This window comes from Suncus etruscus, chromosome 5 (genome assembly GCF_024139225.1).
Source record: "Suncus etruscus isolate mSunEtr1 chromosome 5, mSunEtr1.pri.cur, whole genome shotgun sequence".
Lineage (NCBI taxonomy): Eukaryota > Metazoa > Chordata > Mammalia > Eulipotyphla > Soricidae > Suncus > Suncus etruscus.
The window spans coordinates 96,955,914-96,981,071 of NC_064852.1; the positions used below are offsets into that span (position 1 = coordinate 96,955,914).

The following is a 25,158-nucleotide window of genomic DNA, read 5'->3' on the forward strand; positions in this document are numbered from 1 at the left end:
TATAGTAAGGCCAAAATAAAATTTTTAGAGAAAGTCAATGACAACAGTACAACAATGTTCCCCCAAGCAAAAACATTGCTTCTTCTGATCAATAACAAAGAATTAAGAATTACAATCTGATCTCCCAAGGCAGAGTACTTGTCAATGCTGTATAATGTATTAAGATCAGTGCTGTATAACAGCAAGTCAAGTTCAACCAGTACATCAAATGAAAAAAAAAAACAAAACCAAAAAACAATAACCTTGAAAAAAAAAAAGGCAACAAAACTCAGCAGCTAAGGGAAATATATGGACAAAAAAAGGTATTAATATAAAGCAAGCTATGAGTGTAAGATAAATAAGATATGAAGTATAAGTAACTGAATCTTTAAAAGCACAGATTACTATAATAATTAACCATTTAAGATCAAGTTATCAGGATCCCATTTTTGTATAATTAAAAGGTGCTGCTGCAAGCTTCTGTCATAAATGCAATCAAAATTCAGTGCAAGACTTCTACCTGTTTGCTTTTAAAGTTACTTAATATGAGAAACACAAACTTCTATAACAAAGTATTCCAACAATCAGATATGCTTGTTTCAAACTGGCTGGTCACAGAAACTAGGGTGTATGAGAGCATGTTTGTCACCTGCTGACTGTTGCAACACAAAAATGCCTACATGAAATAGTTAAAACAGCACACAATTATTACACCAAAGTTTTTTTCTCATTTCAAGTTTATTAAAACTTTAGCAGTACAAATTATCCAGGTTGCAGATTATCAAAAGATCAACTCAATAAAGTCCACATTAAAAAAAAAAAGACAAACACAAAACAACCCAAAAACAATGAAAGGAAAACAACATAAAGGAGATACATTAGCAAGTCTCTAAAACTTAACATTTGAGACAGAATGAAATAAGTTTACACAACTCACTCATCCACTTTTGTCTTCATCTGTTCCAGGGCTTGATTCATGATCAAATTTTTTATTTTTATCATGTACTTGGTCATTTTCTTGACTCTTTGATTTTTGGTTTTCTTTTTCCACTGAGGATCTGGTCTTCTCATCCTCATTTTTCAATGTGGAGCTCTTTAATTCATTGTCCTGACTTTGTTTGACTTTTGAGAATGGACTTTGATCTCTATCAGCCTTTTGCCCCCTGTTATTATTTGAGCTAATATGATCACGACTTTTTGAGTATGTTCTTTTCTCACCATCAGAATTTTCTCTTCTGTGTGAACTCTTACTTTCTTGGTTTCTGTATCTTTCTTTATTTCTGCTTTGACTCTCTTCTCTCTCTGAACTTCGCGAATCTCTCCTCCTCCTCCTCCTATCTTTACTTCTAGATCTTCCTGATGTTGCTCTCCTTTCCCGGCTCCTAGACCTTCCTCTTCGCCTGTACTCCTGCTCTCTGTATCTATGGTACTCCTTGCTCCTGCTGCGATCTCGGTCATGGCTTCTAGATCGCACTCTTCTGCTCCTGTCCCTACTTCGGCTTCGTTCCCTTGTTCTACTATTATAACTGTGTTTGCTTTTAGTTGTATCACGTTCTCTACTCCTAGAATGGGCACGTCTATCCTTTTCTTTACTTTTGTTATGATCATGCTCGTTACCCTTTGATTCTAACTGTTTAGACTTCTCTTTACTTCTACTCCTCTCCTGTTCTTTTCCTTTAGAATCAGATTTTTCTTTTTCTTTAATGTTCTCATGATCCCTTTCCTTACTCCTTGACCTCATCCTCTTTTCTTCATGTCTATTATGCTTTGTATCTTTTTCATTACTCTTTGATTTCTCTTTGCTCTTACTTCTACTCTTAGATTTGGCTCTTTTTTTCACCTTGTTTTTATATTTATCATCTTTTTCTGAATTTCTTCTGATGTCTCTCTCTTTGCTATCAGACTTATGGTCTTTGACTTTCTTTTCCTTTTCACTTTTTCGGTTTGGACTCTCAGACACATGCCTGTGATCAGTTATTTTTTTGTCTTTAACCCGAATTGGGCTTCTTTGATTTTCTTTTATTTCATTTAACTCACTCCTAAAAAGAGAAGGTTAGAAAAAGTTTTGAAAAATTTACTTGGGAAAATATTCACTCATAAAAAAAAATAATATTTTACTTTTATTTACATAATAAAAACAATTTAAATAAATATAGAAAAATGTTTCAAGCAAAATACTTTTCACTAATCTGGAATAATAGAATTAAATCTTACTTATCCCCTTTGATCCATCTTTCACCACTTGATACCCTCATCCTTTGAGCTCTTTGCATTTCTTGCCTCCAATGTGGAGGAGTTTCACTACGTCTGAAACGATCCCTTGACCTGGATCTGGAAGGAGTTCGATAACGCTTGAGAAAATATAAAAGGAAAAAATTAACATATAAAACTATTATAATAGCTAGAAAAAATATATAGGTTCAAATAAAATATTTATGTCCTCTAACATAGCAATGTAGTAACCCCTATAAGGAGCCAGAGATAGTATACAGGCAAAGTGCTTGCCTTGCACTCAGAGGACCCAGGTTCGACCCCCAGAATCCTATATGGTCCTCCTACTCCACCAAGTGATTCCTTAGTGTAGAGTCAGAATTAGAGCCTGAGCACTGTCAGGTGAGGCCCCAAAACAAAAAACAAACAAAAATTTACAATATACTGAAGAAACATTAGGAAGCTAAAACCTACCTAATTTTTCTCTTTGGATTTATATCCACAGGGCTAAGAGAACAGAGAGATGGACATATAATTACAGAGATTAAATGTAAGTGTGTCTATAATCAGAATGAGAAGTAAAAGATGTTCAGAGACTATAAAACAGATCTAATATAAAAGAAATAAAAGAAAACAAAGAATGTCTATGAACTACCTATGAATGGTGTGGAAGAGAAAGGAAAAGAATAAGGGTAACGGAGAGATAGCACAGCGGCGTTTGCCTTGCAAGTAGCCGATCCAGGACAAAGGTGGTTGGTTTGAATCCCAGTGTCCCATATGGTCCCCCGTGCCTGCCAGGAGCTATTTCTGAGCAGACAGCCAGGAGTAACCCCTGAGCACTGCCGGGTGTGGCCCAAAAACCAAAAAAAAAAAAAAAAAAAAAAAAAAAAAAAAAAAAAAAAGAATAAGGGTAATATGGTAATGAATAAAGTAAGTTAAAAGGGGGAAAACAAGATGATTCTTGGACTTCAGGTGTCATCTGTCACTGAGACCAGAAATCTGAAGGAGAATCAGGTCTGACAAGGCAACTCTTGATCAAAACTATATGAAGACTTTGAACTGCCTATTAGGCAATTAAATAACTGGCAAACACTGTAGTTTACACATTGTAATCTCTGCACACACAACAAAAATTTCACATAATAGCCACATTAGACAGAGAATGAGTAAGAAGAGAAGAATTAATATATGCAGAGTATGGCCAAATATACTGTTTTAGGTTTAAAAACATATTTAAAATCTGCTGTGGAGAATATAATAAGCCTGTATCTCCCTTGAATATGTATCTCTTGCTTGTTTCTATGTGTTTGCTTGCTTATTTCTACTTGAAAAGCTTGTATTCTCTCTCGAACATGAACTTCTCTCTGCTCACATAATTTTTTGTTTTTGTTTTTGTTTTTTGGGTCACACCTGGCAGCGCTCGGGTTACTCCTGGCTCTATGCTCAGAAATCACTCCTGGCAGGCTCAGGGGACCATATGGGATGCCAGGATTTGAACCAACGACCTTCTGCATGAATGGCAAACGCACGCCCTACCTCAATCTCTATCTCTCCCGCCCCTCTGCTCACATCTTTATAAAATATCAGGATATGGTTAAATGTTAGTAGCCCCTTGGGCTATACTTTGCATGTAGTAGGATCATTTCCAGCACTCTATGTTCCTCTAAACAGCACCAGGAGCAAAGTAGGAGCCACTGAGCTGAGCACTACAGGATGTGACTGAAAAGACACACACACACACACACACACACACACACACACACACACACATACACTCTTGATCTCATTTTACATGATGTTCACTTAAAATCACACACACACACACACTTTTTGGGGGTCACACTCGGCAGCGCTCAGGGGCTACTCCTGGCTCTACGCTCAGAAATTGATCCTGGCAAGCTTGGGGGACCATATGGGATACTGGGATTCGAACCACCATCCTTCTGCGTCTAACACAAACACCGTACCACTGTGCTATCTCTCCTGCCCCAAACCATAGATTTTTAACAAACACAAAAGATCTCAATCACACACATGCCCCTTGATCTCATTTTACATGATGTTCACTTAAAACCTATGAACCATAAATTTTAACACACACAAAAGATCTTACTCTCATTTTATATTACATTCAATTAAAATCAATTAATAAACTATACATTTCAAAGTACCAATAGAAAAGATACCATAAAGAACATGTAATTCAATGTCCATATTTATCCTAAAATTGAGTTTTATTTTATAGCTAAGTTGAGTTATAACTAAAAAGTATTAAAAAATTATTTCACATAAATACAAATTTCTTAAGATACTCTGAGAAAAAAAACACCTACCCTTGGTCCTCTTCCTTTAATTTTCCTGCCAGACCTTGTAACTAAAAGTCGCCTCTGGTATAAAGCAGGCTGGGAGTTAGGTGGATTACTAGAAGGAAGCAAAGGTTAAATCAAAACAAATTATTTTAGTAAAATACATCTGAAAATTCTAGTTTTACTGATCTTGCCTAATTCATTTTCCAAGTATACAAAATCATTGTTAAACTTTCACTGACTAGATGGGCTTCTGGTATTTACAACTCACCAGTCAAGAATGCTACAATAGGGGCCAAAGAGAGAGCAAAGCGGTAGGGCATTTGCCTTGCATTCAGCTGACACAGCCGGTCCCCGGCATCCCTTTTGGTCCCCGAAACCAGGAGCAATTTCTGAGCGCATTGCCAGGAGTAACTCGAGTGTCACTGGGTGTGGCCAAAAAAAAAAAAAAAAAGACCAACCAAACAAAAGCAACCCTATTTAAAAAAAAGAACGCGGGGGGCCGGGCGGTGGTGCTGGAGGTAAGGTGCCTGCCTTGCCTTCGCTAGCCTAGGACGGACCACGGTTCGATCCCCCGGCGTCCCATATGGTCCCCCAAGAAGCCAGGAGCAACTTCTGAGCGCATAGCCAGGAGTAACCCCTGAGCGTCACAGGGTGTGGCCCAAAAACCAAAAAAAAAAAAAAAAAAAAAAAAAAGAACGCTATAATCTTGAAATGTGTGAGAATGAAAAACTATTTACTACACCATCATGTCATTGGATCCTGTTGAAAAGCACACAAGGAACTATGCATGATTCAGTAGTAGTATTAAGTGCTTGTTGTACAGATATGAAGGTAAGAGCTTGATCCTCAGTGCTGTGACACTTATCACAGCTTGTTCCTGCAGATCTGCTGTCCAGCAGATGGGAAAGCACTTTCTTCTAACAAAAAGTTAACAGAAAAAATGTTAGCTTTGTTAACTTACAAGCCTATATAATAAAGTTTTAATATTGGGACAAAGTTGCCAGTTAAGCTTTGTTTAAAATAAAACTGTTTTTGGCTTTTGGGTCACAGCAAGCTGTACTCAGGGCACACTCCAGGCTTTGCACACAGGGATCAGTCCTAGCAGGCCTAAGGAACTATAGGTAGTGCGAAATACTGAACCTGGGTCATACGCATGCAAGGCAAGGATCCTAATCTGCTATAGTAATTGCTCTCACCCAAAAACCTTTTAAAGATGGTCCTTATAGTGAAGTGTTGGGTGTCTACAAGATATGCATATTCACTTACCACTCTCTGTCTCTCTCTCTCTCTCTGTTTTTTCTTTCTTTTTCATCAGCTTTAGGACTTTTTCTCATTAGGAATCTATTTTCAGGTATAGGGGGAATCTCTTCTGGACGAACAGTAGACTGGGGCTGTGCTTCAAGATTTTCAGCCTCACTTTCACTAGATGCACTAATAAAAGTAAAACAAAATTCATGTAGTTTTTATGTATCTACACCAAATTTCCCCATTCTGATCTCAAAACAGATGTAAACCAAGCTATAAATAATCATGTAGCTGAAAGCCAGCAATCTTGGGAGAGGGTGGGGCAAATCCTAGCCTTGCTGAAGCCACACCTGCTGCATCCATCACCCATAATTGCTGCTTTGCCTATGGCTCTGCTACACCACTCCTCTATGATGCTCTAAAGAAAATTCAATCTGACCAAACTCCAGGGATGCTGGTATTTGGGCTAATATCATTAGGGCTTTTTTTGGAGTGCAGGCACCCTTACCTGCCAACCCACCCCCACATCCTACTACTTCTGGGAGACCTGGAAGTGGAGAACACATCTCACAAAAGTATGAGTAACAGTGCATTAAATTTTGGACAACTTTATTTGTTTAATGCTGTCATTCCCATAAGTACATATCAACTTAGATGCTGATGTGTAACTGAGATCACTTAATGTATGGAAACAAATGAAATAAGAGAATAGATAGCTAGCAAAAAGAGCTACCTAAACCTACTGCCAATGTCTTAATGACCTCCCTGGAGAAAAAATAATTTTCACAAATTTTCTTGTCACTGTAAAAAAACAATTTATTATTTTAAATGTTCTTTTTTCTCTTCCCTTCTTAATTGTTTTCTTTCATAACTTTGCTCTCACTTCTCTGGAAACAAATTATTACAGTCAACTATGTCGTGCATGTTTTTAAAATAAATTTTTAAAAAATGCCGGAACATATATATCATCCTGGGCCGGAGAGATAGCATGGAGGAAAGGCTTTTGCCTTACATGCAAAAGGATGGTGGTTCGAATCCCGGCATCCCATATGGTCCCCCGAGCCTGCCAGGAGCGATTTCTGAGCATAGAGCCAGGAGTAATTCTGAGTGCTGCCGAGTGTGAACCCCCCCCCCAAACCCATATATATCATTCTGTCCCTCTTAAAGATGTTTACATGAAACATTATTTCCTGGGGCCAGAACAGTGGCGCAGGCAGTAGGGCGCTTGCCTTGCATGCACTAACCTAGGACAGGCCTCAGTTTGATCTCCTGGCATCCCATATGGTTCACCAAGCCAGGAGAGATTTCTGAGCACATAGCCAGGAGTAACCCCTGAGTGTCACCGGGGGTGGCCCAAAAACAAAACTAAACAAACAAAAAAAAAATCATTCTTTCCTTTGACTAAATGATTAACAAACCAAAACACAAAATTATATTGTGGAACATCTAGTTTGATTTATGAAGTATGGTGTACACACACCCTTTTGAATGAGTAGGGTTTTTTTTTTTTTGTTCTGGGAATAGATACTGCTTTTGAGTAACTATCCCACTGGGTATCTATTGCTGGGTCATGTGGCAACTAAATTCGAAATTTACTGAAAACCCTGCATACTATTTCCCACAGGGTACGAGACCAGACAGCATTCCCACAGTGGATGAGAGTTCCTGTTTCACCACATCCCACCAACACAAACTGTTCCAATAGTTTCTGGTTTTTGTTTTTGGGCCATACCCAGTGATGCTCACGGATTACTCCTGGCTACGTGCTCAGAAATCGCTCCTGGCTTGGGGGACCATATGGGACGCCGGAGGATTGAACCATGGTCTATCCTAGGCTAGAGCATGCAAGGCAGACACCTTAGCGCTTGCACCACCGCTCTGGCCCTTCTAGGGAGATTCTGTTTTTTTTTTTTTGTTTTTTTTTCCGGTCACATCTGGCAGTGCTCAGGGGTTACTCCTGGCTCTATGCTCAGAAATTACTCCTGGCGGGCTCAGGGGATCATCTGGGATGCCGGGATTCGAACCAATGATCTGCATGAAAGGCAAACGCCTTACCTCCATGCTATCCCTCCGGCCCACTCTTGGGAGATTCTTACTGCTTCAATTTCCTTGCTGTGATTGTCTCTCTTTAGGCTAGCAACTTCCTCTTCATTTAGTTTTGGGAAATATTTTGTTTCCAGAAATCTGTCCATATCTTCTGTTTTCTAGCTTAACATAATACAATTGTCCATAGCAACCTCTGATGATATCTTGGATTTCTGGAGGTTCTGTTGTAATTTCTCCCCTTTCATTTCTGATCTGATTTAATCACTCTCTTTTCGTTGTAAGTCTTGCCAATGGATTATCTATCTTATTTATTCTTTCAAAAAATTAGATCTTGGGGCTGGAGTGATAATAACAGCACAGCACTAGGATGTTTGCCTTGGAAGTGGCCAACCCAGGATGAACCAGGGTTTGACCCCTGGTATCCCATATGGTCCTTCAAGCCTGCCAGGAGTGATTTCTAAGTACAGATCTAGGAGTAGTCCCTGAGCACTAACAGGTGGCCCCAAAACCAAAAAACAACAAAACAAACAATAACATAAGAAAGCACATCTTGGGGCCGGAGAGATGGCATGGAGGTAAGGCGTTTGCCTTTCATGCAGGAGGTCATCAGTTTGAATCCCGGCGTCCCATATGGTCCCCCCGTGCCTGCCAGGAGCAATTTCTGAGCGTGAAGCCAGGAATAACCCCTGAGCACTGCCGGGTGTGACCCAAAAAACCACAAAAAAAAAAAAAAAAAAAAGAAAAGAAAAAAAAGAAAGCACATCTTGTTTTCATTAATTCCTTGTACTGCTTTCCTGGTTTCTGCTCTGTTATTATTTCTTTTTTTTTTCTTTGAATTTGGGCTCTTTTGTTGTTGGTTTTCCATATATTTAAGGTGTCTCTTTAGGTTTTTGATTTTATCCTTTTCTTCTTTCCTTATGTAGACCTGTACTACTATTAGTTCCCCCTAATAACTGCTTTTGTGGTGTCCCTTAAATTTTGGTACTTGTTTTTCATTACCATTAGTCTCAAGCAATCTCTTTATTTCTTCATTGATTTTTCTCTTTGATCCAGCTGTTAAAATCTGCATGGCATAGCAGCCTCCAGGTATTAAGTTTCTCTACAACCTCTTTTCTTACAATCAATGTCTATCTCTGTGGTATTGTGGTCTGATAGGAATGTTAGATATGATTCTTATGTTTGTGAATTTTTGTAAGTTAACTTTTTATGTCCTAAAATATGATCTATCCTAGATAATGTTTCATGTGTACTTTAGAAGAATGTATATTTAGCTTTTTGAAGATTAGAAGGCCCTGCATAAATCCATTAGTCCCAGCTCTTCTAGTTTCTCATTTAGTTTCAAGACTTTTATGCGCTTCCTGATGTTCTGCCTAGTGGATCTACCCAGTAGTGAAAGTGTTATGTTGCAATCTTCCACTTATATCACATTTCTGTCCATAAATTTCTCTAGGTTTATAAGCAAACGCCTGATTATTCTGTGCTGACCCAACATTTGCTACATGAGTGCGAGGTATTTTCTGTTATGAAGCTAGAATCCATGCTCATCTAGGCTGGAGCTCATGTTCATCCCTAGCACTGCTGGGGAAGGCCAGAACGAGTCAGGAGGGGCTAGAGCAATAGCACACCTTAAGAGGTTTGCCTTGCACAAGGCTAATAATACAGGATAGACCCTGGTTCAAATCCCGGCATTCCATATTGTCCCCCAAGCCTGCCAGGAGTGACTTCTGAGCGAGAACCAGGAGTAACCCCTGAGCACCACAGGGTGTGACTCCAAAACAAAACAAAGCAAGCAAAAAACAAACAAACAAACAAACAAACAAGTCAGAAATAAGTTCTTAATATAAACATGTGTAGAAGAAGAAAGGGACTTTTCTCTGCTGAGCCTGCCTACATCCAAGGACTATAGCCTCTTCAGGACCCATCCCAGTAAGATGTCCCCACCCAACGCACGTGGGGTCAATTCCTGCCGTGATTGGGTACCCAGAGACTTATAAACCACAGCGGCCTTGCTCTCTTACCTTTTCTCTGCTGAGCCTGCCTACATCCAAGAACTATAGCCTCTTCAGGACCCACACCAGAAACGCGGCCTATCTTGTAACCCCTGAATTCCTTTTCTGTACATTTTAAGAAGCAATCTACAGCCTTGCCAATGGAGTAATTCTGCAGTACACCCCCATATTTACAGAAATCAAGATGACTCCTCTAATAATCTAAAAAGTAGGAAACAAATAGGTATCCTCTCAAGAAGTTTAGAGTAGAATTATGGAAAATGTTCAGGGAGCTCAAAGGAAAAAAAAAAAAAGCATTGATAAACTTGAGCAAAATTAAGCATCAAGAAGTTTTATCAACTGAAATTAGAAATTTTCACACTGAACTAACAGATCAGAAAAACTGAGTTTACCGGGACCCTTATTCCTAGCCTGAGGAGTGCTGGGAGGCTTGGCAGGCCCCCAGCCATCCTTGTCTTTTTTCCCTGACTCCAGGCCTTCCCTGGGTGCCAGCTCAGATGGCCAGAAGTGGGTTCAGGTGGACTCTTAGTGGTCCTCAGGTTCCCCCTCCCTCCGTAATCCAGGGGTGAGGTGCATGGGGAGGAGGGCAGGCAGACATCTGGCTTCCGGTTTCCTCTTTGATTCTGGATTTCAGCTCTTGCCAGGTATGGGGTTTGGGGAGGCCCCATACCAGAGCTTTTCTTCCTAGCCTGGGGAGTGCTGGGAGGCCCCCAGCCGTCCTTGTCTTTTTCCCCTGACTCCAGGCCAACCCTGGGTGCCAGCTCAGATGGCCAGAAGTGGGTTCAGGTGGACTCTTAAGTGGTCCTCAGGTTCCCCCCTCCCTCCATACTCCAGGGGGGAGGTGCATGGGGAGGAGGGCAGGCAGACATCTGGCTTCCGGTTTCCTCTTTGATTCTGGAGACCAGCTCTTGCCAGGTATGGGACTGGGGGAGACCCCATATCAGAACCTTTCTCCCTAGCCTGGGGAGTGCTGGGAGGCTTGGCAGGCCCCTAGCCGTCCTTGTCTTTTTCCCCTGACTCCAGGCCTTCCCTGGGTGCCAGCCCAGATGGCCAGAAGTGGGTTCAGGTGGACTCTTAGTGGTCCTCAGGTTTCCCCCTCCCTCCATACTCCAGGGGGGGAGGTGCATGGGGAGGATGGCAGGCAGACATCTGGCTTCCAGTTTCCTCTTTAATTCTGGAGACCAGCTCTTGCCAGGTATAGGGTTTGGGGAAGCCCCATACCAAAGCTTTTCTCCCTAGCCTGGGGAGTGCTGGGAGGCGTGGCAGGCCCCTAGCCGTCCTTGTCTTTTTCCCCTGACTCCAGGCCTTCCCTGAGTGACAGCTCAGATGGCCAGAAGTGGTCCTCAGGTTCCCCCCTCCCTCCGTACTCCAGGGGGGAGGTCCATGGGGAGGAGGGCGGGCAGACATCTGGCTTCCGATTTCGTCCTTGATTCTGGAGACCAGCTCTTGCCAGGTATAGGGTTTTTCTCCCCTAGACTTCAGTCTTTCCCTGGGCACAGGTCTAGGTGGACTCCATAGGGGTCAACAGGCTTTCCCCCTATCTCTCCCTACACTAATGGGAATGCACTCTGGGAGGAGGGCAGGCTGTTCTAGCACTGGTTTATATTGGGACAGTCAGTGGAAATTTTTTCTCTTTTTTTCATATTGATATTATTGTGTGCATATATTCTATATATCCATAATATCCATCTTGTATTGGGACCTTGATACTGCCCTACAAAGCTCATTTCTAATATTAAACTGCCTCAGTCCCAACCCTTACTTCCCCCCCATCCTCCCATGTAGGTGCAGCTCATGACATGAAGCTCACCACATAGAATGATAAGTGCAGTTAGAGAAATAACTACACCGAAAACTATCATAACAATGTGAATGAATGAGGGAAAAAGAAAGCCTATCTCGAGTACAGGTGTGGGTGGGGTGGAGAGTAGGTAGATCTGGGAAATTGGTGGTGGGAATCCTGCACTGGTGAAGGGGGGTGTTCTTTACATGACTGTAATCATACAAGTACAATTATATTTGTAATCACGGTGTTTAAATAAAGATAATTAAAAAAAAAAAGAAGAAAGGGAAGCAGAAAAAGTGAAGAAAGAGGGACTGTAAACTTGAAACTATGGCAATAAACTAGAAATTTTCTAATACGAAAGATACAGGTAAGGGCCGGCGAGGTGGCTCTAGAGGTAAGGTGCCTGCCTTGCAAGGGCTAGCCAAGGAAGGACCGCAGTTCAATCCCACGTTCCATATGGTCTCCCCAAGCCAGGGTCAATTTCTGAGCTTTTTGTCAGGAGTAATCCCTGAGTATCAAACAGGTGTGGCCCGAAAAAAAGCAAAAAAAAAAAAAAAAAAAAAGAAAAAAGAAAAATACAGGTAAACAATTTTTTTTACAGGTAATAAGCAGACAAAGTTTTTTTAGGACAAACATAGATCTTAGAAAAAAAATTTAAAAGATGGGAGCAATAGTACAGTGGGTAGGCAGTTTACCTTACAAGTGGCTAATCTGAGTTTAATCCCAAACATCGCACTGGTTTCTCAAGCACTGCCAGGAGTAAGCCCTGAGCACAACTTACCCTGAGCAAGGGGTGGCCCAAGAAACAAAAATAGGTGTCAAATCTGTAACATTATAGGGTCAAATTAATAGTACAGTGGGGGGGGGGAGATTTGCCTGGCATATAGCCAACTTGGATTTGACTCCCAGAATCCTATCTGAGCCCTCAAGCACTGCCAGGAATAGTTCCTTAGTAATGAGCCAGGAATAAGCCCTGAGTAACATTGGGGTGACTCAAAAACCAAAAAGTAAAAAATAAATACATAAAAAGAGAAAACCTGGCATAACTATAGAAAATATCTATTCCGCTTTTGAGTATAAGCAAAATAAAATGGTTTTGTCAAAAATGGAAGTACTGAAGAAAAAAATAGTAAGAAAAGAAGAAGAAAAAAAAATGGAAGTACTGAAACTTCACCTATAAACTGTAGACTATTAATAATGGGGTTATATGCTATGAAGTATTTTCATTATCTTTTTTTTTATTGGGCCACACCCATTTGATGCTCAGGGGTTACTCCTGGTTAAGTGATCAGAAATTGCCTCTGGCTTAGGGGGGCCATATGGGACGCTGGGGGATCGAACCGCGGTCCTTCCTTGGCTAGAGCTTGCAAGGCAGACACCTTACCTCTAGTGCCACCTCACCGGCCCTGTATTTTCATTATCTTTTTTTTTTTGGTTTTTGGACCACACCTGGTAATGCTCAGGGGTTACTCCTGGCTATGTGCTCAGAAGTTGCTCCTGGCTTGGGGGACCATATGGGACACGGGGGGATCGAACCAAGGTCCGTCCAAGGCTAGCACAGGCAAGGCAGGCGCCTTACCTTTAGCGCCACCGCCCGGCCCGTATTTTCATTATCTTAATATTTTCATATACCTAATTAAAACACTCAATAGATTTATAAACAGAACATAAGGTTTGTATTGTATAAGTAAGAAAAATACCTTTTCTTGCTTTTCTTTCGCTTCTTCTTTTCTTTCTTGTGTTTTCGGGAATTTTTCCTGTGTTTCTTTTTCCTCTTTTTTGATTTTTCTTCGGAAGCACTTTCAGAATCAGACGAATCTGAAGACTGAGAATCGCTTGAACTATCTGAGTCACTGGATGATGATGAGGATGAAGAGGAGGACTTGTGCCTTTTCTTTTCCTCTTTCTTTGCTTTAATAAAAAAAAAATTGGGGCCGGTGAGGTGGCACTAGAGGTAAGGTGTCTGCCTTGCAAGTGCTAGCCAAGGAAGGATAGCGGTTCGATACCCCCGGCGTCCCATATGGTCCCCCACAAGCCAGGGGCAATTTCTGAGCGCTTAGCCAGGAGTAATCCCTGAGCATAGAAAGGGTGTGGCCCCCCCAAAAAAAACAAACAAAAATTTTTGAACTTTTACTGTTTATTTTGTCTGTCTGTTTTGGTTTTTGGTCACACCCGGCAGCACTCAGGGGTTCCTCCTGGCTCTATGCTCAGAAATTGCTCCTGGCAGGCTCGGGAGACCATATAGGATGCCGGGATTTGAACCACCGTCCTTCTGCATGCAAGGAAGACGCTTACCTCCAAGCTATCTCTCCAGGTCCCCCCTTTTGTTTTTGTTTTTTTGGGTCACACTGGGCAGTGCTCAGAGGTTACTCCTGGCTCTACGCTCAGAAATCGCTCTTGGCGGGCTCGGGGGACCATATGCGATGCTGGGATTTGAACCACTGCCCTTCTGCATGCCAGGCAAATGCCCTACCTCCATCCTATCTCTCCGGCCCCAACTTTTACTGTTTTTAACTTTATTAAAGCATCATAATTTACAAAATTAATCATGATTGGGTTTTAGGCATACCATATTCCAACATCAGTTCTACCACCATTATCTTTTCCTTCCACACTTGAGGTTAATTAAGCATATTTTAAGTCCTTTCCTAATACTCTATATTCTTTGTTTGTTTGTTTGTTTGTTTTGAGGGGGAGCCATACCCATGATGCCCAGGGGTTAGTTACACCTGGCTCTATGCTCAGAAATCACTCCTGGCTTGGGGAACAATCGGGGATGCGCGGGGGTGGCGGTGGGGAATCGAACTGGGGTTCATCCTAGGCAGCTTGTGCCACCATTACAGCCACTACTCTAGATTCTGATTTGATTAATACTTTTAGAAAAACTTTCTTGGGGCTGCAGCAATAGCACAGCGATAGGATGCTTGCCATGCATGCGGCTGACCTAGAATGGACCTCGGTTTGGTCCCCTGCGTCCCTTATGGTCCTCTTGCCAGGAGCGAGTAAATGCAAAGCCAGGAGCAATCCCTGAGTGTCTCGGGGTAGGGCTCAAAAAGCAAAAACAGAACAAATTTTTTTTTTCTTTTTGGTTTTTTGGGCCACACCCGTTTGATGCTCAGGGTTTACTCTTGGCTAAGCGCTCAGAAACTGTCCCTGGCTTGGGGGACCATATGGGATGCCAGGGGACCATATGGGATGCTGGGGGATCGAACCGCGGTCCTTCCTTGGCTAGCGCTTGCAAGGCAGACACCTTACCTCTAGTGCCACCTCTCCGGCCCCAACAAAACAAATTTCTAAGTAGACATTTAGAATTTCTGTAGATGCTCATTAAACCTAATATTTAACAATTCATTCAGCTATTTCAACTGAAAGATACAAAAAAGGAGACATGAGTCTTGATCCTGGCATCCCAGCCTGCCAGGAGTGATTTCTAAGTGCAGAGCCAGGAATAATCCCTGAGCACTGCCAGATATGACAAAAAATAAAAAATAAAAAAATAATTGCCAGATCCCTGGATATGTAGGTCAGAGGTATATCACAAATACAAATAAAAGTTAAGTAAGTAATAGCTAAGTCTAAACAATACTAAGCTCATTAAAAAAACATCTGGCTGGGGCCGGGCGGTGGCGCTAAAGGTAAGGTGCCTGCCTTGCCTGCGCTAACCTTGGACGGACCGCGGTTCGATCCCCCGGTGTCCCATATGGTCCCCCAAGCCAGGAGCAACTTCTGAGCACATAGCCAGGAGTAACCCCTGAGCGTTACTGGGTGTGGCCCAAAAACCAAAAAAAAAAAACAAAAAACAAACAAAAAAAAAAACATCTGGCTGCCATAATTTGTAAAAATACTTTTAGTAATAACATTTATGAGTTCCAGATTCTAATTTTACAGTTTTCTACTTTTTTCTTCTGTATGACAACTAGATGTAAAAAATTAAAGAACAATATAGGGGCCAGAGCGATAAAACAGCACGTAGGACATTTGCTTTGCACACAGCCAACCCATATGGCATTCCATATGGTCCCCCGAGCCTGCCAGGAGTAATTGCTAAGCACAGAGCCAGGAGTAACCCCTAAGAGCCAAAAAATAAAAAAATTAAAAAAAAAAAGAAGCAAAAAATTTAGTTTGTGAAGTTGGAGAGATAAGTACAATTGGTAGGGAACTTGACTTATACATAGCCAATTTGAATTCAATTCTAGTCCCCTAATCGCATATAGTCCCCTAATCATACTAGGCATGATCCCTGAACACAGTCCAGAGTTCCAGAAACAAAGTTAGCTAAAAAAAATTAGCACAAAGGGCTAGAACACTTGCTGTGTATGTTAAGCCCCTGGCTTAACTAAAAAGTATACTTATAACAGAAGGCAATCAGAGAACAATGACTGACTATGATTTAAGGTTTCTCTGAAAAAGTAATTTCAAATTGAGGAAGCCAGATATATAGGAGTTGAGGTGCTCACCATGCACACAATCAACCCTGGGGTGATTCAACACCACATGGTACCTTGAGCACCACCAGGATGAACTCCTGAAACACAGAGTTAAGAGTAGACCCTGAGCACTGCTGTATATGGTCCAAACCATAACTAATCCCTTGCAAGCAGCCGATCCTGGACCAAAGGTGGTTGGTTCGAATCCCGGTGTCCCATATGGTCCCCCGTGCCTGCCAGGAGCTATTTCTGAGCAGACAGCCAGGAGTAACCCCTGAGCACTGTCGGGTGTGACCCAAAAACCAAAAACAAAAAACAAAAAAAATTTCAGGGGCCAGAGAGATAACATGGAGGTAGGGCATTTGCCTTGCATGCAGAAGGATGGTGATTCAAATACCGGCATCCCATATGGTCCCCCAGCCTGCCAGGAACGATTTCTGAGCATAGAGCCAGGAGTAACCCCTGAGCGATGCCAGGTGTGACCCAAAAACCATAAACAAACAAACAAACAAACAAATAAATAAAGTATTTAAAAGGGGATGGGGAAGATGAGTGGGAGGGAAGAGGGAAAAGCTGACACCATTGACAGGAAATGCACACTGGTGAAGGCTGTTGTAAACTGTGTGACTGTAAGTCAGTCATGAACAACTTTACCTGTGTGTGTGGGGGGGACTAGTATCAACAACCTTGAAACCATGGTGTTTAAATTTTTAAAAATTCAAATAAAATAACAGGGATCTCAGGGAACATTAACTAAAATAAGTTCATTAGGTACAATGAAGTAAGAAGTGGGAGAAAATATGACAACTAGAAAAATACTATCTAAGGATTTTCTAGGGCAGGAAGGTAGCTTGAGTTATAGAACACATGCTTTCAACATGTTAAAACAAGACCTTAAATATGGTCTCCAGCACCTAATGTCTGCACCACAGTCCCACCAGATACAGCTAACTCCTTCCCTTCTCAAGTGAATGAACCATAAATAAAAGAGTACATAGCTCAGCATGTTTGCACAAGTTAGCTCACTCCAGTCAATACAATAATGAAGGGAAACAGCTTTAAAAATAAAATGGAGCTGGAGTGATAGTACAGCAGATAGAGCATTTGCCTTGCAAGTAGCAGAGCCAGGTTTGATCCCCGGCACCCCCACTGAGAACTTTCATGAATAATTTCTGAGTGCAGAAGCAAAAATGACTCCTGAGCAGATATGGCCCCAAAGCAAAAACAAACAGAAAAAATGCTGAGAATCAAAAATTGAACATAGTTATTAATACTTTCTAATATTTAGGAATACATGAGTATATTTCTGTGTACACATGATTGTATCTGCTATCTTTAAAGACCAGAGAGACAATATGGGTAAAAAGACTAGCCTAGCATGATATCAAATCTGGTTCATTCCCTAGCAATGCAGGTAGTCCCTGTATCCCCCCGCCATGCCTTGCTTGATCTCTGTACAGGTAATCCCTAGCCACATTGGTAAGACAGGACTGTAGCAGCAAAGCATCCTCAGATCTTCTCACTGAAACACTCAGCTCAGTTGGCCAGAAATCTGGGGGAGCCCTGAGTCTTCTGAGTATCACCTGGAAGCGTCCCACACTCTCCCACTCAAAAAAAAAAAAAAAAAAAAAAAAGAGGGAAGTAAAGCTTGAAAAATACAATGATTCTGAACAAGAATTTCATTCTGGGCCTGGAGAGATAGCACAGCGGCTTTTGCCTTGAAAGCAGCCGATCCAGGACCAAAGGTGGTTGGTTTGAATCCCGGTGTCCCATATGGTCCCCCGTGCCTGCCTGGAGCTATTTCTGAGCAGACAGCTAGGAGTAACCCCTGAGCACCGATGGGTGTGACCCAAAAACCAAAAAGAAAAAAAAAAAAAGAATTTCATTCTTTTAGTGAAGCAAAATAGCTGTTAGTGAAAGAAATTTAGAACTGTCGAGAAAGGGAAAAAGTGATCCATATTTAAGAGACTACAAAGGGCCAAAGAGATAGCATGAAGGTAAAATGTTTGCCTTGCATGCAGTAGGTCAGTGGTTCGAATCCTGGCATCCCATATGGTCCCTTTAACTTTGGGGCCAGAGAGATAGCAAAGCAGTAGGGCATTTGCCTTGCATTTGGCCAACCTGGGAGGGAACCGGTTCAATTCCCAGCATCCCATAAAGTCGGTCCCCCAGCCTGCCAGGGCAATTTCTGAGTGCAGAGCCAGGAGTAAACCCTAAGCACTGCTTGGTGTGGCTCATAAACCAAACAATCAATCATTAAGTTTAAAAAAAAAATTTTAACTTTGGATGGAACGATAGCACAGCAACTAGGGCATTTGCCTTGCATGCAGCTGACCCAAGTTCAAATGACCCAGGTTCGAGGCTGGTGAAGTGGCGCTAGAGGTAAGGTGTCTGCCTTGCAAGAGCTAGCCAAGGAAAGATCGAGACCTCGGTTCAATCCCCCGGCGTCCCATATGGTCCCCCCAAGCCTGGGGCAATTTCTGAGCGCTTAGCCAGGAGTAACCTCTGAGCATCAAATGGGTGTGGCCCGAAAAACCAAATGACCCAGGTTCAATTCCTTGTATCCCATATGGTCCTCTGAGTCTTATAGGAGTAATTCTCATTGCAGAGTCAGAAGTAACCCCTAGGGGCCAGGAGTAATTTCTGAGCATAGAGCTTGGAATAACCCCCAGAGCTGTTGGTTGTGGGCCAAAAAAAAAAGACTATAGTAAAAACAAAACTTATGAACGAATTCTTATGCACACTGCATATATCTTATTTTGCAATGAAGAAACAAAACAGATACAGATACAATATGTGGCCCGTGGGCCATAGTTTGAGGACCACTGTTATAAAATAACTCTTAACTCTATTAGAGCTATAGCATAATCCTGAAAAGGTTTACAAACATGTATCTGATATGACAGAGAAAGTGAACTCAACAAGCTCAAGTAGAACACAGAAAATTAAAAACGATTCTTCTCTATGACTATTCTGAATACCAAAAATTACAGATATCTCACATATAACTTATAAACTAAGCTTTAAGTTTATTACCTCAAGATTAATAAAAATAGAAATGAAAACATATGGTGATTGTCTTGCACACAATCCAACCCGGTCTGGTCCCAGGTATTTCATATGATCCCCCAAAAACCACTAGGAGTGAACCCTGAGCTCAGAGCCAGAACTAAGCCATGGGCACTAGTAGGTGGTGGCCTAGTCTCCACCCTCAAAATAATAAAAATAGAAAAAAGTTTTTTTGTTGTTTTTTTTTTGTTTTGTTTTGTTTTTTTGGTTTTTGGGTCACACCCAGCGGTGCTCAGGAGTTACTCCTGGCTGTCTGCTCAGAAATAGCTCCTGGCAGGCACAGGGGACCATATGGGACACCGGGATTCGAACCAACCACCTTTGGTCCTGGATCGGCTGCTTGCAAGGCAAATGCCGCTGTGCTATCTCTCCGGGCCCGAAAAAAGTTTTTTACTGTTTTTTAAATCAGGTTTAAAGATAATCTTACCCATTACTTTTAAATTATCAGGTCCAATATGCAATAAACGCCACTAGTTATACAGGTTAAAGGAGATAGTGTAGGAGGTAAATCAACTGCCTTGCATGGGATCAACCTGTTCTATCCCTGGTACAATATATGGTTCCCAAGCACTGCCAGGGGTCACTTGTGAGAAATCAGGAACAGCCATGAAGACTACAAAGTGAGGGCTGTAGCACAACTGTAGGGCATTTGCCTTGCAAGCAGCCAACTCAGGAAGGACCAATTTGATCTCAGGCAACCTATATGGTCCCCCGAGCCTGCCCGGAGTAATTTCTAAGTGCAATATCAGGAGTAACCCAAGCGCCAACTTGTGTATCCCCAAAACAAAAACAAACCAAAAGCTAAATCAAGAGGCCAGAGAGATAGCATGTAGGTAGGATGTTTGCCTTGCGTGCAGAGGGACAGTGGTTCAAATCCCAGCATCCCATATGGTCCCCCGAGCCTGCTAGGAGCAATTTCTGAGTGTAGAGTCAAAAGTAACCCCTGGGCACTGCCGGGTGTGACCCAAAAAAAAACAAAACAAAAAACAAACAAAACTCCCAAAAAGAAGTCCCCTGCCAAACAAATTATCTAGATTTTCATTTCTGTAAATTTCATTATCAACTATTATGTGTCTGCTTGTCTTCTTTTTTTTGTGGTTTTATGGGTCACACCCGGCAGTGCTCAGGGGTTATTCCTGGCTTCACGCTCAGAAATTGCTCCTGGCAGGCACGGGGGACCATATGGGACGCCGAGATTCGAACTGATGACCTCCTGCATGAAAGGCAAACACCTTACCTCCATGCTATCTCTCCGGCCCCATGTCTGCTTGTCTTCTAAAGATAAGAATTTACAGAAATATATACTTGTCCTTACCTTTAGATTTGGGAATTAGCTCTCCACAACTGAGTATCCGCACTTCAGCAAATGGTTTGCTAGCTGCATCTGTTTTCTGGTTTTCAATCTCTCTTACAACTTCTTGACCAGAAATCACTTGTCCAAAAACAACATGATGCCTAGAAATCAAGTGAAAAAGATTAGACACAAGCTTCTTGTATAAACATTAATTTAAAGTGGGGAATAAAATAAAGAAAATAATCTTTACCCATCTAAATGAGGAGTTGGTTTCGTTGTTCTTTCAAAAGTCATCAGATAGAAGAATAAAAACAAAGTCAGAGAAAAACAAAGTTAGCATCTCTAAAAAGAAAAAAAAATAACTGTATTGGAGAAACAAAGTTGTAAACAAATCATAGGCTATCTTAACATATCTTAATTTTGTTGTTGTTTATTTGGGGCCACACCCAGCAGTGCGCAGGAGTTACTCTTGGCTCTGCCCTCAAAAATCACTCCAGCCTCGGGGGACCATATGGGATGCAGGGATTCGAACCACCGTCCTTCTGCATGCAAGCAAACGCCCTACCTCCATGCTATCTCTCCAGCCTCTTGATTTGGTGTTTTGGTTTGTTTTTGTTTTGGGATGCTGGGATTGAACCCAATTGGCTGTGCTGTGCAAGGCAAACCACTCTGCTCACTGTGTTATCTCTTGGCCCCATGTATTAATTTTAAATAGAACAGAATTAAAATTTTTTCCTCGTATAATATGTTTTGAAATACCAATTTTAGAGTTGGGGAGATACAACAAGGTTGAACTTGGTTAACCAGGATTCAATCAAGCCCTGACATTTTGTATGGTCCCACTGCCATAAATTATCCCTTAGCAGAGAAGCAAGAGTAAACCCAGAATATAATCTCATGTGGCACAAAAACACAACTTTCCCGTCTCCCTAAAGAAAGAAGCCTGCTCTAATTATAAATATAACACCAACTTGTAACTGAAGACTTGCATAAAATGAAAGGTGACATTTTGGTGTTATTTCTATTCATCTGTACTTATTCTGTTAATGGTTGCAATATAAGCTACATGGACAAATTTTAACTTATCTGACCAACCCACCAGTTAAACGGAAAAACAGGACTTTAATTGGGAGTATGTAAAGGGGGTGATGATGTACAACCAGTGGTGGTACTCAAAGCTTACTCCTATCTCTGCACAGGGATCATTCCTGCTGGTGCACTGGGGATCATAAAGAATGATGTGGTCGAACCTGGATTGGCATCGTGCATGGCAAGTGCCCTATCCACTGTACATCACTTTGGCCCCAACAATAGGGATTTTCAATTAATCAATTTTAACAGCTTAAGTATGTTTTCTGATGACCCTGAAATGTATTTTCTAGAACCTGAACAGAAATATTCTATATAGTATTTAAAATTTGTTGTTTTTTGTTTGTTTTGGGGCAACACTGTGGTGCTCTGGTTGCTCCTAACTCTGCCCTCAGAAAATATTCTTGGCAGTGCCTGTGGGACCATATGGGATATAAGACATCAATCTGGGTCAGCCACAGGCAAGGCAAATGCCCTACCTGCTACACGATGTTTCTGCACCCTAGTGTTTGTAAATTTTTAAGATTGCCAACACTTAAATTGTGTTAACTGTTTTAGAAAGATGTGGTACATGTCAATGAAAGATCAGGTTAATTATCTCTATCTTCTTTATTTTGTCTTAGCAGGCTTATTTGCTTACGAGGTGGTGATGATTTTTTGAGTTTGTGTAGCTAAAATAAACCTTATATCAAAGAAAAAGATCTGTACTAAACTTTAGATAACAGAAAGTTCATTTAAGTTAAAGAACACACAATATGAAAAAAGTGGAACACTTTTTCTATTTAAGTCTATTTTTTCACATCTGCATGTTTTTAAAAGCTCACCTAACTTTAATCATCCTAATACTGCTGCCTTAGTCATACTCATGAGAACTTTGTAAAATCATGCGTGAGCACATGCACACACACACAAAACCTTTTTCACTTGCATGTAGATAGTTGGCGCTGAAGCACGGTATATTCAGACAATGGATGCATGGGTAGTTATTAATGATGAGATTTAGTGGCATGCAAAGATGACTATGAAATATATACAACATTCTAATTATATTTCTATTGCACAGAAAAATCGGGCAGAATTTCTGTATTCTAGTTTTTCTACAATAAAACACAAAACTTACAAAGACCCATTTAATGGCCATTGGTGGAGTAAATATGTGTGCGTACATGTGCAATTGTGCGTACAATAGAGAACTATACAGCTGCAAGGAAGAACCAACATGGTATAATTTCCAGGATGTAATGGTAACTAAAAAGAACATGATTTAAATGCTATTCAAAATGAAAGTAGTTTGTGATTATGTTTGTAAAACCAAACACAAGAAGACAAACCATGAAATAAGTTACTTATATGGATGGATAGGTATGGGTGAAACAAGTACAAGAATGGAATCAAGAGTCAGATGGCAGTGACACTTCAAGAGTACAGTGCAATCTTTTTTCTTTTCTTGAGAAATCATGTCGCTATTTTAAAAAAAAAGTCCTAGGATTGAAGTACAACAAGTAGGGTGTTTGCTTATGTACAGATGGACCAGGTTCAATCCCCAGCATACGCTCCCCTAAGCCAGAGATCCCCATAAGTGATCCCTGAGTGTAGAGTCAAGAACAGCATCTTTTATAATCAGAATTAGAAAATACTGACATTGGGGCCGGAGAGATAGCATGGAGGTAAGGCGTTTGCCTTTCATGCAGAAGGTCATCAGTTCGAATCCGGCTTCCCATATGGTCCCCCGTGCCTGCCAGGAACAATTTCTGAGCATGGAGCCAGGAGTTTCCCCTGAGCACTGCCGGGTATGACCCAAAAACCACAAACAAAAAAAAAAAAGAAAAAGAAAAAAAAAGAAAAGAAAATACTGACATTGTTTAACTTGGGTGTTTCAACTAAATTTTAGTGAATAAGTAAATTTATCAATTCAGTCTGTGAATTTCACTGTACTCTATTTAAATATTTTTGGAGATGATCTAAGTAAAAAATCCTGGTACCTTAATAAACTTGTCCTACAGAATTGGAGAGATAGCAAAGGGGTTAAGGAAAATGCTTGCATGCAGCTAACCTTGATTTAATCCCTAGCACCACATATGGTATCCTGAACATCACTGAAAATTACTCCAGAGCAGAGCCAGTAGTTTCTGAGCAAGCTAGAATGTGACCCCGAAGATATACCCACAGATTATGTCTCCCTGAATCGATGATTACTGTAATGACTACAAAATGGTGACTCTAATTTCATGTAGATTAGTTGGCATTCTAATAAGAATAGCTTTACTTCTTGGTACTTATCCATTCAATTATTTCTATATGAATCAATTTCTTTAAAAAAAAATAAAGTTTTTCAGAACTGGAGTAGAGTTTTTACCTATTGCATGGGTTTGGCTGATTTGGGTTTGATTCCTGGCAGCCTACTTGGTCCCCAAAACATCACCACAAGAAATTCCTGAGGGCCCAGAGAGATAGCACAGCGGTGTTTGCCTTGCAAGCAGTCGATCCAGGAGCAAAGGTGGTTGGTTGGAATCCCGGTGTCCCATATGGTCCCCCGTGCCTGCCAGGAGCTATTTCTGAGCAGACAGCCAGGAGTAACCTCTGAGCACCACCGGGTGTGACCCAAAAACCAAAAAAAAAACAAAAAAAAACAAAAAAAAGAAATTCCTGAGTGCAGAGTCAGCAGTAACCTCTTTTTTTTTTTTTGTTTTTTTGTTTTTTGTGCCACACACATTTGATGCTCAGGAGTTACTCCTGGCTATGCGCTCAGAAATCGCTCCTGGCTTGGGGGGACCATATGGGACACTGGGGGATCAAACCACGGTCCTTCCTTGGCTAGCGCCACCTTCCTGGCCCCAGCAGTAACCTCTTAATACTGCCAGGTATGCCCCATCCCAAAAACAAAAACATCAAAAATAACTTTTTTTTCCCTTGTTTCCCCCTCTGGTGATTTTTTTTGGGGGGGGTCACACCAAGTGGTGCTTTAGGCTATTATTGGCTCTGTACTTGGAAGACTGTATAATGTCAGGGATTGAACCTGGGCCTCTCGCATGCAAAGCACGATCTCAAACCTTTGAGCTAACTTGCTAGCCCCTGATGTTGGTTTTGATAATTTATTACTATATTTATTTTGATGCACAAGATATCCTGCTTTATAGTCTGAAACCCCGAATTACCTATGTCTAAAAGCTTTATTAGCAGTGCAGTCCAGTACCCCTTTAACGAATTACCCTACTTCCACAATTCTGCTTTCCCTTCTTCAAATATTTTTATATATTCATCTAGTTGTTAATTATTAATGGTGGGCATTAATTTGAGAAAAAACATACAGAAAAACATTCTAAATCATCGTATCATAAATACTTACATGAAGAACTGTGAGCCATTTGTATCCTTCCCTCTGTTGGCCATTGACAAGAGAAATTCTTTGTTGTGTTTAACAGCAAAACTCTCATCTACAGAGAAGCAAAGTTTTAAGCTACATTAGCTATCACGCCCGAAAAATATGCCATTTTCATTCCTCTTCATATCTTGTGTTCATATTCTGTTTAGTGCCAGACAAAATTTAGATAAAAATCAGGTGATGATAAAAATCAAATATTAACCAATATACTCTATCATTTTAGCTTCCTTTATATGAAGCCCTAATACTTTAACACTCCCCTGGTTTCTCCTTACAGGTTTTGGAAGAGAAAAAAACCTCACACAATTTTAC

The 25,158-nt window shown here is 41.1% G+C and overlaps 1 protein-coding gene across 1 annotated transcript in view; it reads right to left on the bottom strand.

The window, feature by feature from the left end:
- Window positions 1-303: 303 nt before the first annotated feature.
- Window positions 304-25,158, bottom strand: part of PPIG (peptidylprolyl isomerase G) — a 47,213-nt gene continuing 22,358 nt past the window's right edge. Inside the window, exons 7-14 of the mRNA XM_049773403.1 lie at window positions 24,811-24,898; window positions 20,626-20,655; window positions 20,397-20,536; window positions 13,286-13,496; window positions 5,766-5,930; window positions 4,524-4,611; window positions 2,194-2,330; window positions 304-2,018 (exon numbers count right to left, since the gene is read on the bottom strand). Of these exons, the coding sequence (XP_049629360.1) occupies window positions 917-2,018; window positions 2,194-2,330; window positions 4,524-4,611; window positions 5,766-5,930; window positions 13,286-13,496; window positions 20,397-20,536; window positions 20,626-20,655; window positions 24,811-24,898 (1,961 nt within the window). The 3' untranslated portion in view covers window positions 304-916. The remainder of the gene's footprint in view (window positions 2,019-2,193; window positions 2,331-4,523; window positions 4,612-5,765; window positions 5,931-13,285; window positions 13,497-20,396; window positions 20,537-20,625; window positions 20,656-24,810; window positions 24,899-25,158) is intronic.